The sequence below is a fragment of the Arvicanthis niloticus genome, chromosome 10 (genome assembly GCF_011762505.2).
Source record: "Arvicanthis niloticus isolate mArvNil1 chromosome 10, mArvNil1.pat.X, whole genome shotgun sequence".
NCBI classification, from domain to species: Eukaryota; Metazoa; Chordata; class Mammalia; order Rodentia; family Muridae; genus Arvicanthis; species Arvicanthis niloticus.
The window spans coordinates 34,618,472-34,632,511 of NC_047667.1; the positions used below are offsets into that span (position 1 = coordinate 34,618,472).

At 35.5% G+C, this 14,040-nt stretch overlaps 1 protein-coding gene across 5 annotated transcripts in view; it reads left to right on the forward strand.

Moving 5' to 3' along the window:
• The window catches only part of Brinp3 (BMP/retinoic acid inducible neural specific 3), a 373,430-nt gene extending 365,718 nt beyond the window's left edge, over positions 1-7,712 (forward strand). For all 5 annotated transcript variants that reach the window (XM_034513172.2, XM_034513171.2, XM_076941307.1 and 2 more), the window contains one exon: positions 6,249-7,712. In XM_034513172.2, coding sequence (XP_034369063.1) covers positions 6,249-7,365 — 1,117 coding nt within the window. In that variant the 3' untranslated portion in view covers positions 7,366-7,712. The remainder of the gene's footprint in view (positions 1-6,248) is intronic.
• The last annotated feature ends 6,328 nt before the right edge of the window (positions 7,713-14,040 follow it).

Below are 14,040 nucleotides of genomic sequence, written 5' to 3' on the forward strand. Positions count from 1 at the left end.
AATCAACTATTTGTTTCATTGATTATCTGTGTTGTTACCTTTGTTTCTATTTTATTGATCTGAGTGCTCAATTTGATTATTTTCTGCTGTCTACTTTTGTTGGGTATATTTCTTCTTCTTCTTCTTCTTCTTCTTCTTCTTCTTCTTCTTCTTCTTCTTCTTCTTCTTCTTCTTCTTCTTCTTCTTCTTCTTCTCTTCCTCCTCCTCCTCCTCCTCTTTTTCTCCTCCTCTTCTTCCTCCTCCTTCTTTCTCCTTCTCTTCTTTCTCCCTCTCCTTCTCTTTCCTCCTCCTCCTCCTCCTCCTTCTCCTTCTTTCTCCTTCTCTTCTTTCTCCTCCTTCTCCTCCTCCTCCTCCTCCTCCTCCTTCCTCCTCCTCCTCCTCATTCCATCTCCTTCTTCTCCTCCTCCTCCTCTTCCTTCTCCTCCTCCTCCCACTCCTCCTCCTCCTTCTTCTTCTGTCATTGTCATCATCATCATTATTATTATTACTATTATTATTATTCTTTTTCTAGAGTTTTCAAGTGTGTTAACTTGCTAGTATGAAACTCTCCAATTTCTTTGTGAAGGTACTTAATGCTATGAGTTTTCCTCTTAGCACCAGTTCCACAGTGTCTCATAAGTTGGGGTATGTTGTACATTTATTTTCATTAAATTATAGGAAGTATTTAATTCCTTTTGTTTGTTTTGATATTTCTGATTTGACCTAGTAGTTGGTCAATAGAAAAATGTTCAGTTTCCATGAGTTTGTAGTTTTTCTGCTATTTCTGTTGTTGAGATCCAGCTTTAATCATGTTTGTCTAATAGAAGACAGGTTGGTTTTATTTTTTTTCAATTTCCTTGTGTCTCTTGAGACTTTCTTTGACACTGAGTAATAGATCAATGTTCATGAAGGGTACTGAGAAGAAGATATATATTCTTTTTTGGTGAAATTGATTTGATTTGGTTAAATGCTCTATAGATATCTGTTAGGTTCACTTAATACATTTTTTCCTCAGTTAAGTTTTTGCTTGGATAACATCTTCATTAGTGAGAGTGGGGTACTGAAGGCTCCCACTATTAGATTCTTACGTGCAGCATGTGATTTAAACTTTAGTAATGTTTCTTTCACAAATATGTGTGCCCTTGTATTTGGGGCATACATGTTAATAATTAAAACATCATCTTGGTGGATTTTTCCTTTGATATGTATGAAGTGTCCTTCTACATCTCTATTGGTTAATTTGAATCCCATTTTGTAATATTAGAATAATATCTAAATCAGCTTGAGTGGATTAACTTGGAAAATATTTTTCTATCAGTTTATTCTGTGGTAATGTCTATTTTGATATTGAGGTGTATGCAGCAGAATGAAGGATTCTATTTCCTTATCCATGTCTTTATACTGGGGAATTGATTTCATTAGTATTGAGATACGTTAATGATTATTGACTGTTAATTCCTGTTGTTTTGTTGGTGGTGTTGGTGGTGTTGGTAGTAGTGGTGGGGGGGGGTGTTGATGGTGGTGGTGGTGGCAATTGTGGTACTGTGTATGTTTGTGTGTGCGTGTGTATGTTGGTGTGTTAGTATGTTTATGTGTTTCCCTATTTTAAGTTTTGGTAGTGTGAGATTTATTGCATCTGTTTTCATAAGTGTAGTTAATCTACCTTGATTGGAGTTTTCCTTTTAGTAACTTCTGTAGGGTAGGATTTGTGCATTCAAACTTTTAAAATTTGGTTTTGTTATCAAATGTCTTGTTTTTTTTCTATCTACAGTGGGTGAAAATTTTTTTCTGAGGATAGTAGTCTAAGTTAGCATCTGTGGTCTCTGAGTGGCTGCAGGATATCTGTCCAGGACATTGGACTTTTTTCATTGAGAATTTGCGTGTAATTCTAATAGGTCTGCCTTTATATGTCTTTTGGGTCTTTTACCCTTACAGCTTTTAATAGGCTTTATTTATTCTATATGTTTAGAGTTCTGATTATTCTACCGTGAGGGAACTTCCTTTATTGGTCCAATCTATTTGGTGTTTTACAAGGTTACCTTTATAGACATGTCCTTCTTTATGTTAGAAAATTTTTCTTTTATGGTTTTGTAAAATATATTTTCTATTTTCAGCTGGGATTCTTCTCCTTCTATTTCTAATGTTCTTATATTTGGTCTTTTCATAGTGTACCAGATTTTGTGGATGTTTTATGCTGGAAATTTTTTAGATAGAACATTTTCTTTTGTCAGTGACACTATTTCTTCTGTTGTATCTGCAATGTGTGAGATTCTTTCTTTCATCTCTTATCTTCTGTTAGTGATACTTGTGGCTATATTTCCTACTTACTTACCTAGATATTCAAATTTTTATTGGTTATTTCATTTATTTTCATTTCAAATGTTATCCCTTTGTCTGGTTTTCCCTCCCAAAACCCCCATATCCCTCCCCTCTCCCTGCTTCTCTGAAGGTGTTCCCCAACTCTTTCCTGCCTCAAAACCCTAGCATTACTCTACACAGGGGCATCGAACCTTCACAGGACCAAGGGACTTTCCTCCCATTGGTGCCAGAAAGGGCCATCCTCTGCTACATATGTGATTGTAGCCATTGGTACCTCCATGTGTACTCTTTGATTGGTGGTTTAGTTCCTGGGAGCTCTGGGGGATCTGGTTGGTTGATATTGTTGTTCTTCCAGTGGGGTTGCAAACATATTCAGCTCCTTCAGTCCTTCCCCTAATTCCTACATTGAGGTCCCCTGTGCTCAGTCTGATGTTTGGGTGCAACCATCAGCCTCTGTATTTGCCAGGCTATTGCAGAGCTTCTCGGGAGACAGCTATATCAGGATCTTGTCAGTAAGCACCTTTTGGTATCAGCAATAGTGTCTGGGTTTGGTGTCTGCATATGGGATGCATTCCCAAGTGAGGCAATCTCTGGATGGCCTTTCCTTGAGTCTGTGCTCCATTTTTTGTCCTTGTTTTTCCTTTAGACAAGAACAATTCTGGGTTAAAATTTAGAGATGTGTGGGTGGCCCCATCCCTCAACCAGAGGCCATGCATAACCTCTGGATATGGTCTCTAAAGGTTCTCTCTCCCCTTGGTAGGGTATTTCAGCCTATGCCATCCCTGCTGCGTCCTGGAAGCCTCTTGCTTTCCTGATATCTGGAACTTTCTGGTGGCTGCACCCCTAGTTCCCCATACCCCATTGCTGCATACCTCTGTTCATTCCTGACCCACTGTACATCTCTCCCATCTTATCCCATAACTAATCCTGTCCCCTTACTCCCTCCCAGTAGATTTTCAATTTTGAGAATCCCCTCATTTGTGTTGCTTTTATTTCTGTCCATTTTTATGTATTGAAGTTTTCTTTTCCCTGTTTGTTTGTTTGTTTGTTTGTTTTTGCTTTCTTTGCATTCTTTAAGGGATTTATTGATTTCCTCCAAATTTTTCTTGCATTTTCTTATATTTCTTTAGATATTTTTATCTTTTCTTTGAGGACTTATTTCATCTGCATAAAGTTGGATTTAAGGTCATTTTCTTGTGCTTCAGCTGTGCTGGAATATCTATGTCTTGCTGTCCTGGGGTAGCAGGGCACTGGTGGTGACATATTGCTCTGCTGTTGTTGACTGTGCAGTTACCCTGGCATTTAAGTATCTGGGTTTGAGATGATTATAGGACTAGGTGTAGATTTCTGAGATTTTCTTTATTGGATGCGTGTGGTGTTCCTTCATTTCTGTTTGCTTTTGTCTTCTGGTCCTTGTGGCCTGGGTTTCTCTCTCTCTCTCTCTCTCTCTCTCTCTCTCTCTCTCTCTCTCTCTCTCTCTCTGTGTGTGTGTGTGTTTGTGTGTTTGTGTGTTTGTGTGTTTGTGTGTGTCTTGCATGACCTCTGATCCATTTGTGAGTCTCTGTCCAAATTTGAGGATGGATGTCTGGTAGTTTGTTTGATCTTTGGAGCATCAGTTTTTCTGTTTCCCAGTTGGTGATTGGGACACTGTGATAAGGAAGGGAGTGGGATTTGACTGAGTGTAAGAAGGCCAGTGGTGGGCTACCTGTCTATAGCTCTGGGGTCAGGTCTGGTGTCTGGTCCAGAAGGAGTCTATGACTGAGTTTACTTATTTATTTTTTCTGACTAGCTTGTCATGCAACTCCTCTTTAAACTGTTGTGCCCTGCACCTGTTTTTCTGACTGGTGTGGTCTGCTCCTCAGCAGAAGTCTGCCTCTTCCTTGGGCTCTGAGTCACAGCAGCAGGAGGTGATAGATGGTAGTGGAGAAGACTGTGAATTTTGTAATGAGTCTTTGAGAACTAAATCTAGGGAGTGGGGCACTTTGAATTGCTTTTAAGTAAATGTTCAAGACCAATGTCATGCACTTGTTAAAAAGCTGCAGAAGACATGCCTGATTCCCATAAATATGATAGAAATCTACAGGATTTAATTCTTAGTGGTCAACTGAGTAAATCATAGGTTAAGTGATCCAGGGATCTCTGTGTGTGAATGTATGTGTAAATACACATCAACAAAAAAGACAGTTATTTACTTTATGTTTTAGTAAAGAAAAAAAGAAAATAGAAAAAATATGAGCTACACTGGAATTTTGAAGATACTTATTTCAAAACTTTTGAAAGTTACAAAATTATATAAGAAAACTTAATTTTACTCTGGGGAAAGCTATTCGAACTTTTGAGTACATTTGACACATCTACTGAGCAATGCTGAAACTTTTTGAATATCCACCTTTGGCACCTCCTTGCACAAAGATTTCCTTGAGAGTTAAAGGAAAAGAAAGATTAGATTTATTTTTGTTTGAAAAATACCTCTTACCTAGTAAAATATAGGTGGGTAGCCAAAGCGAAGTTGGTGAGAGGCAAAGCTCTCCTTGTTCCCCCTCCATAGCAGGTGCAGGTTATGACTGAATGCTGAACTTTCTGTATTTACAGATGACAAGCTAAAAAGCAAGAAAATGAACATGATGTTTTGTCAGCATGTCTGTGGAAACACAAACAGTCTAAATATTGAATGGAAAAAGTCTAAAAGCTGAGAAAGTAACTGTTTTCTCTCAGTGTTCCCATAATTCTTTCTGCAGTGCACTACCATTGTGATCTCAGTCTTTAGCCTTAGGCTGATTTATTTGTTCTTATGATCTCAAACATGATTAGAGTTTAAAGTGAGAGATGAGACTGCTCTAAGAATTTATGCTTCGGTTTCAGGGAAGCAGATAAAACTTCAATTCAGGTGGGATTTTAGATTTTATGTACTTTGTATTAGAGAAACATGTAAAGAACTAAATAAGCCAGTGGAAAATAGAGGGAAAAAGAGTAGGAAGGAAAGATAAAGGTAAAATGGGAGGAAGAAAGACAAAGGGGGAGGGAAGAAAGAAAAGAGAGCTTAAAAGAAAGGAAAAAGAAGGGAGAGGTAGAAGGAGAAGAGTGGAGGGAAAGAAACAACAGAATAAACAGGGCAATTGCTGTCTGTACCTCTACCGTATCACACAGAGACTCCTATCTTTAATTTGTAACCTTTGGGCACACTTGTAGAAGAGTTTGTTTTGTTTTGTTTTCACAGAGTTCACCATAAAAGTCTTAGAAAAACTAAAAATAAAATTTCTTAGTCCAGTTTTGACTACTAAAACAGAATGCTGCATACTGGCAAGTAAATAATGAAGAAATAATAATTGTCTTATAATTCTATCACCAGGGTATTCAAAACCAATGGGCAATCAAGCTAAAGTATATTTCTGTTGTCATCATTATTCTTCTTGTTATTGGGGATGGTACTATTGCTGTCTATCCAAGAGGTTAAACTTGTTCTTTTAAAAAGAATATATTGTCACTGACAATGAAATAAACTCATTAATGAGCATGTTAACCCCCAAGACCAAATGGCTTCTCATGGGACACATTCCTCAACATCTGTACTTTCAAAGAACAGATTAGTTTCTGGGTTTTGGTTAGTGGTTTTTGGTGTGAGTAATATTCAAGAGAAAATTGTCTGGTTTAATCTCTCTCTCTCTCTCTCCCTCTCCCTCTCCCTCTCCCTCTCTCTCTCTCTCTCTCTCTCTCTCTCTCTCTCTCTCTCTGTGTGTGTGTGTGTGAGGGCATATGCGTGTATCTGTGTGTCTGTGTGCATGTGTGTGCATGTATATGGATCTTTATTTTATATTTTTACTGTATATAGATCTGGCTAAACACGCAGGGAGTAGTAAGCTGGGATTTACTTTATGGCAGTAGACACATGTACACAGACACACAGTCACATATAATTTAAATATTTATTAAGATTTTTTTTTTATTTCTAGAACTTCAACCTACTGGCTCACTCGAATCCAGTCTTTTCTCTACTGCAATGAGAATGGCCTTCTGGGCAGCTTCTCTGAGGAGACCCACTCTTGCACATGCCCCAACGATCAGGTAGTATGCACAGCCTTTCTGCCCTGTACTGTAGGCGATGCCTCTGCCTGCCTGACATGTGCACCTGACAACCGCACCCGCTGTGGCACCTGCAATACGGGCTACATGCTGAGCCAGGGACTCTGCAAGCCTGAAGTTGCTGAGTCAACCGATCATTACATTGGCTTTGAGACCGACCTGCAAGACCTGGAGATGAAATATCTGTTGCAGAAAACAGACAGACGAATAGAAGTTCATGCCATCTTTATCAGCAATGACATGCGCCTCAACAGCTGGTTTGATCCTTCCTGGAGAAAGCGAATGCTCCTGACCTTGAAGAGTAACAAGTACAAGTCTAGTCTGGTCCACATGATCTTGGGTCTCTCTTTGCAAATTTGTTTAACTAAAAACAGCACGTTGGAGCCTGTGCTAGCTGTTTATGTCAATCCCTTTGGAGGCAGCCACTCTGAGAGCTGGTTTATGCCTGTGAGTGAGAGCAGCTTTCCAGACTGGGAACGGACTAAGCTGGACCTCCCTCTGCAGTGCTATAACTGGACACTGACTCTGGGAAACAAATGGAAGACATTTTTTGAGACAGTACATATCTACCTGAGGAGTCGCATCAAGGCAAATGGCCCCAATAGCAATGAGAGCATTTACTATGAGCCTTTGGAGTTTATCGACCCATCCCGGAACCTGGGCTACATGAAAATCAACAATATCCAAGTGTTTGGCTACAGCATGCACTTTGACCCCGAAGCCATTCGGGACCTGATTTTGCAGCTGGACTACCCCTACACTCAGGGATCCCAGGACTCGGCACTTTTGCAGTTACTAGAGATAAGAGACCGTGTAAATAAACTGTCCCCACCTGGTCAGCGCCGTCTGGATCTGTTTTCTTGCTTGCTTCGTCATAGACTCAAGCTGTCTACTAGTGAGGTAGTGAGAATTCAATCTGCTCTTCAGGCATTTAATGCCAAATTGCCAAACACAGTGGATTATGACACAACCAAATTATGTAGTTAACCATAAATGTCAAGCACAACCCAAAATCTTGAAGGAGTTTTTACAGTGCTTTTGTGGAAGTTTATGTTTGGAAAAGTAAATTTAAATTGTCTTTTCAATATTTGTCTTATATCAGTCAATAACGTTGGATGGCAATTTACACACATGAACTTGCTGACAGTGAATATATTATACTACAGTTTTGGTTTATGAATGAAATAAATACTGACACCAGTCTAGAAGACATTCTACTTTTTACAATAAATTTCATTTGTAATTTTATATGTTCCGTGGCAATGCTTTTGTGCATTACATCCTCTAGAGGGAACATAAAAAGATACCAATAAAATTTTGTAGCTGAACAGTTATTAACAAGAAGTGCTGTGGGATTCATTTTTTTTCCATGAAATGAGTTCTATTTGATATAGTTTGTAGGAACCTGGGGAAAATTCACCAGGACTTTTTAATGGAAACATTTAAGGGTTCTTTTTGATCATCTTTTCTCAAAACCCAAATAGGTGAACTTCTTGTATCCAGATCCATTCTTTTGGTGAAGAACAGAGTAGCTGATGAATGTTTACCAGCTTCATACAGAAACTAAAGCAAAAACTAGTCATCATTATGATTGTTATAAAAATTAATTCCTAAATAAATATCAACACATTCCAACAAACATGCATCAAAATGAAATGATTATAAGCCTGAGTACAAAGACTATAAACCAGTAACATCCTTTATAACCCTCTTTTTCACTAATTCCAATTCTAATAGCCAGTAATTGATATTTTGCAAAATTTTGAATAATGAAAATGCTAGTGATTTCAGTAACTTACAAATGTCCATAAGATAACGCTTCTAGAATTCACAAGTTATAACATAAGAGTATAAAAATAAATGTTCGTGTAAATACTTGGCATGCAAATTATTATGTTATCTTTGTAAGACTCACATTACTAAAACACACTTGATGTAGAGCTCTCTCCTAACTAGCTTAAATGTTCACTTTGAAAGTTACATTGATTTTGTGTGTCTGTTATACAAAAGTAGACATATATTAAACTATTTTTCTATTAATTTAAATTTCATTATAATAGAGTACATAATTATAAGAAAATATTTTGTTATGACTAAGATTTATTCTAGATATAGCTTATAAACTTTCTTTACCTTGTAACAAAATGAACTATCAAGATGAGATTTTTTTTAAAAGTCGTAGGTCATCTTTTCTAAGAACACAGAAAAAGACATTCATGAAAAAGCATGACATTAAATAAAACAATGTACGGAACGATATAAGCATTCAGCATGTATTCAGGTCTCTTAAGATATATATTTTCAGTTTAAAAACTAAGTTGCTAGATCCTACAATATATATTAACACTGTCTACAAGGCAAACCACGATGCCCAATGTCTAATACCTTTTATGTTATTGATAATTCAATAGAAAATTCACATAAATATTAAACATTCTTCAATGGTTCTGTGATAGCAAATACTCTATTGGTAAAAACACTTGAATTTAGACTATTCCCTTCTCTTTGTAGCAAAGATTTGGAGCAGTTAGTTAAATTCTTGAAGACCACAGACCAAGAAGTTGAACAGATTCTTCTAGCTCCAATTTAATAACTTTGATCTTAACAACTGATTTTTAAAAAGAGAATATATATATATATATATATATATATATATATATATATATATTAATATATATATATTTATATATATATATTAATATATATATATATTAAAACGAATGTAACAAAGAAATGAGTTTAAACCAGATAATGTAAAACATTTGAACTCACAGCATTCCTGAAAATAAAATATAGTTGCCATTTACCAGACATAATCAATCACCAACAGTACGTGCATACTCATCAATATATTTACAATGACCATTACAAAATCATCACAGTGTCAGCTGATCTAAGATTCTGCCACCTGTAAATTATCTCAGCACCTCTCACAATTACCAAACAGTTCTATAAAGCAACCTTTTCTATTTAAGTAAAAATGTGCAATGGTTTTACATCTTTTACTGCGTGGCTGATTATGCCATGGACAGCATAAGGGAGAGAAGAAGAGAAGATCCCTCAACCACAGGTAAGAAAGTGTTTACAGACTTCCAGTAATGACAAATATAGAGTAAAAATCATATTGAATGGGATAAAATATGATTATATCCAACTCTCTGGTAAGTGTTTTGAATGTCTCAATGGTATCTCTGAATGACAAATTGTATTTCTATAATAATGTAAAAAAGCTGTATGTAAACATACCAAAAATTCTTAAGTATTGATACACATTTTAAAGGATATATTACCAATATATAACTACCAGTTATTAATTAACCAGATATTATTAAATATCAAGAAATGTGCAACAAGTTACAGACAACATAATAATCAATTAGGCATGCAGAGAGTAAAGACCATAACAGTATATTTTCTCCTGAACCAGTTTATATGCAAACATTTCTTCTTGTATTTGTTTAAAGAACTTTAGAATTAATTTTTTCTGTGTGAGACAAGATAACCTGTAGTCATAGCTGACCAGTATGCCTAGAAAGAATTTGAACACATGTTTCTTTGCCTCTGCTTCTGCCTCTGCCTCTTAAGCACTGAAGAACTTAGAAATAAAGATAAGTTTTCTGTTAAACACCTATTTATAGCAAAATTTCTAAAGAGTGTTTTAGTTTGACTTTCTTTTAAACTATGTTTCTGTAAACAATTTTTGTTATTGATTATGTGTATGTGGTGTGTGTGTGTGTGTGTGTTACTGTGTATGAACTTAATTGTGTGCAGAGGCATGCAGAAGCTAGAAGGCAAATTTTCCCCTGGAGCTGAAGTTACAGGCTGTGAGGAGGCTTAACTGCAGTCCTCTATGTGAGCAGACAATACTCTGAACCACAAAGCTGTCTCTACAGCCACTGATATTAGCTTCTTGATATTCTCATGGTATGTCTCTAATTGTGAGGTGAATAAATTCCATGGAAATGAAAATAAAAATGTGGAGACTTTGATTACTCTAGGGAAGTCTTCACTGTTCCACATGCATTGATTACCATCATAATTTGTCCTAAGTTGCTATTCCTGGGATAGCCAATGGGTTTTAACTAGATGAAATCATTACAAAAGTGTTCTAAAACACAAAATCTAGTAACCCTTCAGAGTTTATTTCAACAAAATATGCTGATAGCTTCCTTGATTTTTTATATCTTTATGATTTTTGTTCAAATATTAAAATAATTTTTAGGCTTTTCTTGAACCGTGTGTAGTCCTGAACTCAAAATCATTTCTTTCATGTAGAAGAAAGAACATTGTGTTCTGTATTAAAATGAATGACATAGATAACACTCTCTTACATGAATTGCAATGAAAGAAGGAGCAATTATATATATACACATATATATATATATAATTGCTCTCTCTATATGTATATATAGAGAGACAAATGTAAAAAAATTAAAAAGAAAATAAATCTTTAAGAACATGTAAAATTTTATTAAGAATTATATTACAGAGGATTTCTATTACATTAAATATAGTTAATGTGTGATTTTCTTGTTTTAAACATGACTGCATAATTCTTGAGTATCAAGCAAATATACTTTTCCAGTATCATATAGTCAACACATTACAAACTGTGGAAGAGACCATAGAGAGCTGAAACTGTAAACAATCTGAGGGTGAAATAAGGCATAGACTCACAGATTCATATATTTCAGCACTGACACTTGTTAGAGTTACAGTCACATGGATTAAAAAACACCATTAATTCTGCATAAAATCTCTAGCATTGTAGAAAGAATTTGAATAAGATCAAAGTTTGTTAATGGGAACAACAGTACACACACACACACATACACAAACACACACACATATACACACACACACACATACACACACAAATTTCGCCTGTTTGTTTAAAATAGCACATTGTTTTCAGCTAGTAATCTGTTATTAATAACTTTAAAAACACATAGCCAAGCTATTTTCATGAATCAATAAAGAATTCTGTGGTGAAAAAAATGATATCGAATAGCTATTAAACATTCACTTAATTTCTTTGAAAAACAAAATCCATTTGGAATGCCACCAAAGCCAAATAAGACTTTATATTATAGAAATAAAAGACAATGAAGAGAAGGAAGTGTAATAAAATATAGAAAACTGAAAAGTTAAAATGCTGGAAATAAAAAATATAAAAACGACTTTAAATCCAAGCATATTGGTATTGCATGCACCTGTAATCTCAGCCCTCAGTAGGCAGGGGCAAGCAGAGTTCTGTGAGTCTGAGGCCAGCCTGGCCTACATAACCAGATCCAAGCTAGACAGGGATACATAGGGAGATACTCTCTCAAAAATAAGTAATAAAAATTTATTGGGATTTAAAGATGCTTTTGTATATTTTCCAGATCATCATTATAGGTAATAATATACAATTAAACAAAATGAAAACACTATTAGCTTCACTGTACACTTGTTTCTGGATTATTTTTATTTAAATAATAATTCTTAAGCAAAAATTGATTTTTCTCAGACATTGTCTACTTTAAAAGAGTGTGCTTTAGAAATACCCAACCTGTGGGAATTTTATAACCTGAAAACTCACAGCTTGCTATACCCATTTGCTGTGTCTTTTCTGCACTCCAGTATTGATATTCTACTTTCTTTCCCTCCATCTACACAGATTTATATTTCTATATCCTGTATTTCTGTTCATCTAAGGCAAACCATTAAAGAAATAACTCAATCATCATCTCTAGTAATTCCAGCACTTGACAAATGTGTTTCAGTAAGTAGAAAAATTTACAAATATCTCCATTTAATTTACATGAAGCTGACATTATAATTTTTAATAATGTAGTAAATTAGAATATCCATGTCACATCATTTGATGTTTATGGCAGGAAAGTCATGTGTGATAAAATAATACAAATAAATAAATTTAAGACACAATAAAACATCCCATTTGAAATTACTTCATGCAGTCTAAATCACTTTAATTAATGACTGAAAAATTCTTCAGTCTAGACTGAAGCACAAAGCACAATTTACTAATTAAACATCTAGACATTAAGATACAACCTTTGTGGCACAGGGTACAAGAGAACTTCCATGTGAGATTGTAATCTCTTTGCATATTTATGATTCCTCTATTTCTATCAGGAGCATTATTACAGTGAGAATGGTTGTATTGAATCTTTCAGAAATACAAGAATGAACAAATATGTACCAGAATTTTGAACTCAAGCTTACACTTTCTTTAAAATTACTATGTACATGCATCCCTACCAAAAGTTATTAATTTACCTTGTTATTTTTTATACAAGCATTATAATGATTTTGTACTTTTTATTCAACATGTTTTTGAGAAACATCCACTCCCATTCTTTTTTCTTTCAGTCTACAAGTTCAATGTATTTTCTGTGACAGTTTTCAAAATGGTTTTAAATGGGGAATAGTGAAATAGGAAATAAAACAAATCCTGAGGTGTTCTAAAAATGGAGGGCAAAGTTAATATGTAAGTAATGCATCCACTCATTTCTAGTAAGCTATGGAGTTAATGCCATCTACAAATAAGAATATGCTGTTAGGTGCATCTATGGATCTAAGATGCTATAATTACAAACATAATCACTATGAAACTTTATCAAGTTTTACCAACAGTTGAAAGCCTGGTAAGCAATTTGCATTTACGTATAGCATGGTCAAGGGACTGTTGAGGCTTTAGTTGTAAGAACTCCCTCATGGACTCATAGACACTACTCATCCGCAGCACTCTTCTGAGTCCCACTGTTCTCCTCTGCTTCCTTATATATGAAGTTACTGTTGTTATTTGAAGAGAGGCAGTCTCCGGTCGTCTTGATTGAACATCTTTATCCACTTTACATAGCTTTTTAATTCATGTTTCATTGTGTTTATTATGTATGCAAAGATCTTAAGTTTTCTCCTAATATCCTACATGTGGAATAAAGCCATACTTCTTGAGGACTTCAGCTCCGCACTCTCCCACATTACCCCATCCCCCATTCCCCTAGTACTTTATGCTACATAGTCACCTCTGCACTTCTCTGTTTCAGGAGCTCCAATAATTTCATTGGTTGTGTTATTCTGCAGCTCTGTGTAAAAGAATAATTATTTACACTTTCAATTTTAAGTGTTTATTGGGGCACTTTATTTTTTGAATAAAAGAGTGTTGCATTGAGAGAAATCTACTGCTCATCCTTTCCCTCCAATGCCACTGGATACATTCCCAGTTCTTTTCCCACTCAGTTACTGAATGACCACTGAAGACAGAAACCTTTTAAAATGCAAATTTGCTGTGTGTCAGTCTACAAAGTAAAGATAGAACTCGTTAGTTGAGATGGGCATGCAATGTTTTTCTTAATGCAGCCCTTGCCTATTCCCTGCCTGATTCTTCTACGGAATTTATTTCATCCTCGAGCAAATCTATCTATGCAAAGGTGCTTGTGGTGCAGACATACAATCCTAAATGGCTAGCTACTTTTTCTTACAAAGTGACCTGTCCTCAGGTAACAAAAGTTTCTAGCAATGAATATCGATTGCCTTGAAAACATAATAATACTAATCATTTTTTTCATTTGTGAGACATGACCTTTTTTCTTTAAAGTCTCATTAGTAAAGCAACAACAACAATGACAACCATTTCCCAAGATAACCTGCTTTTAC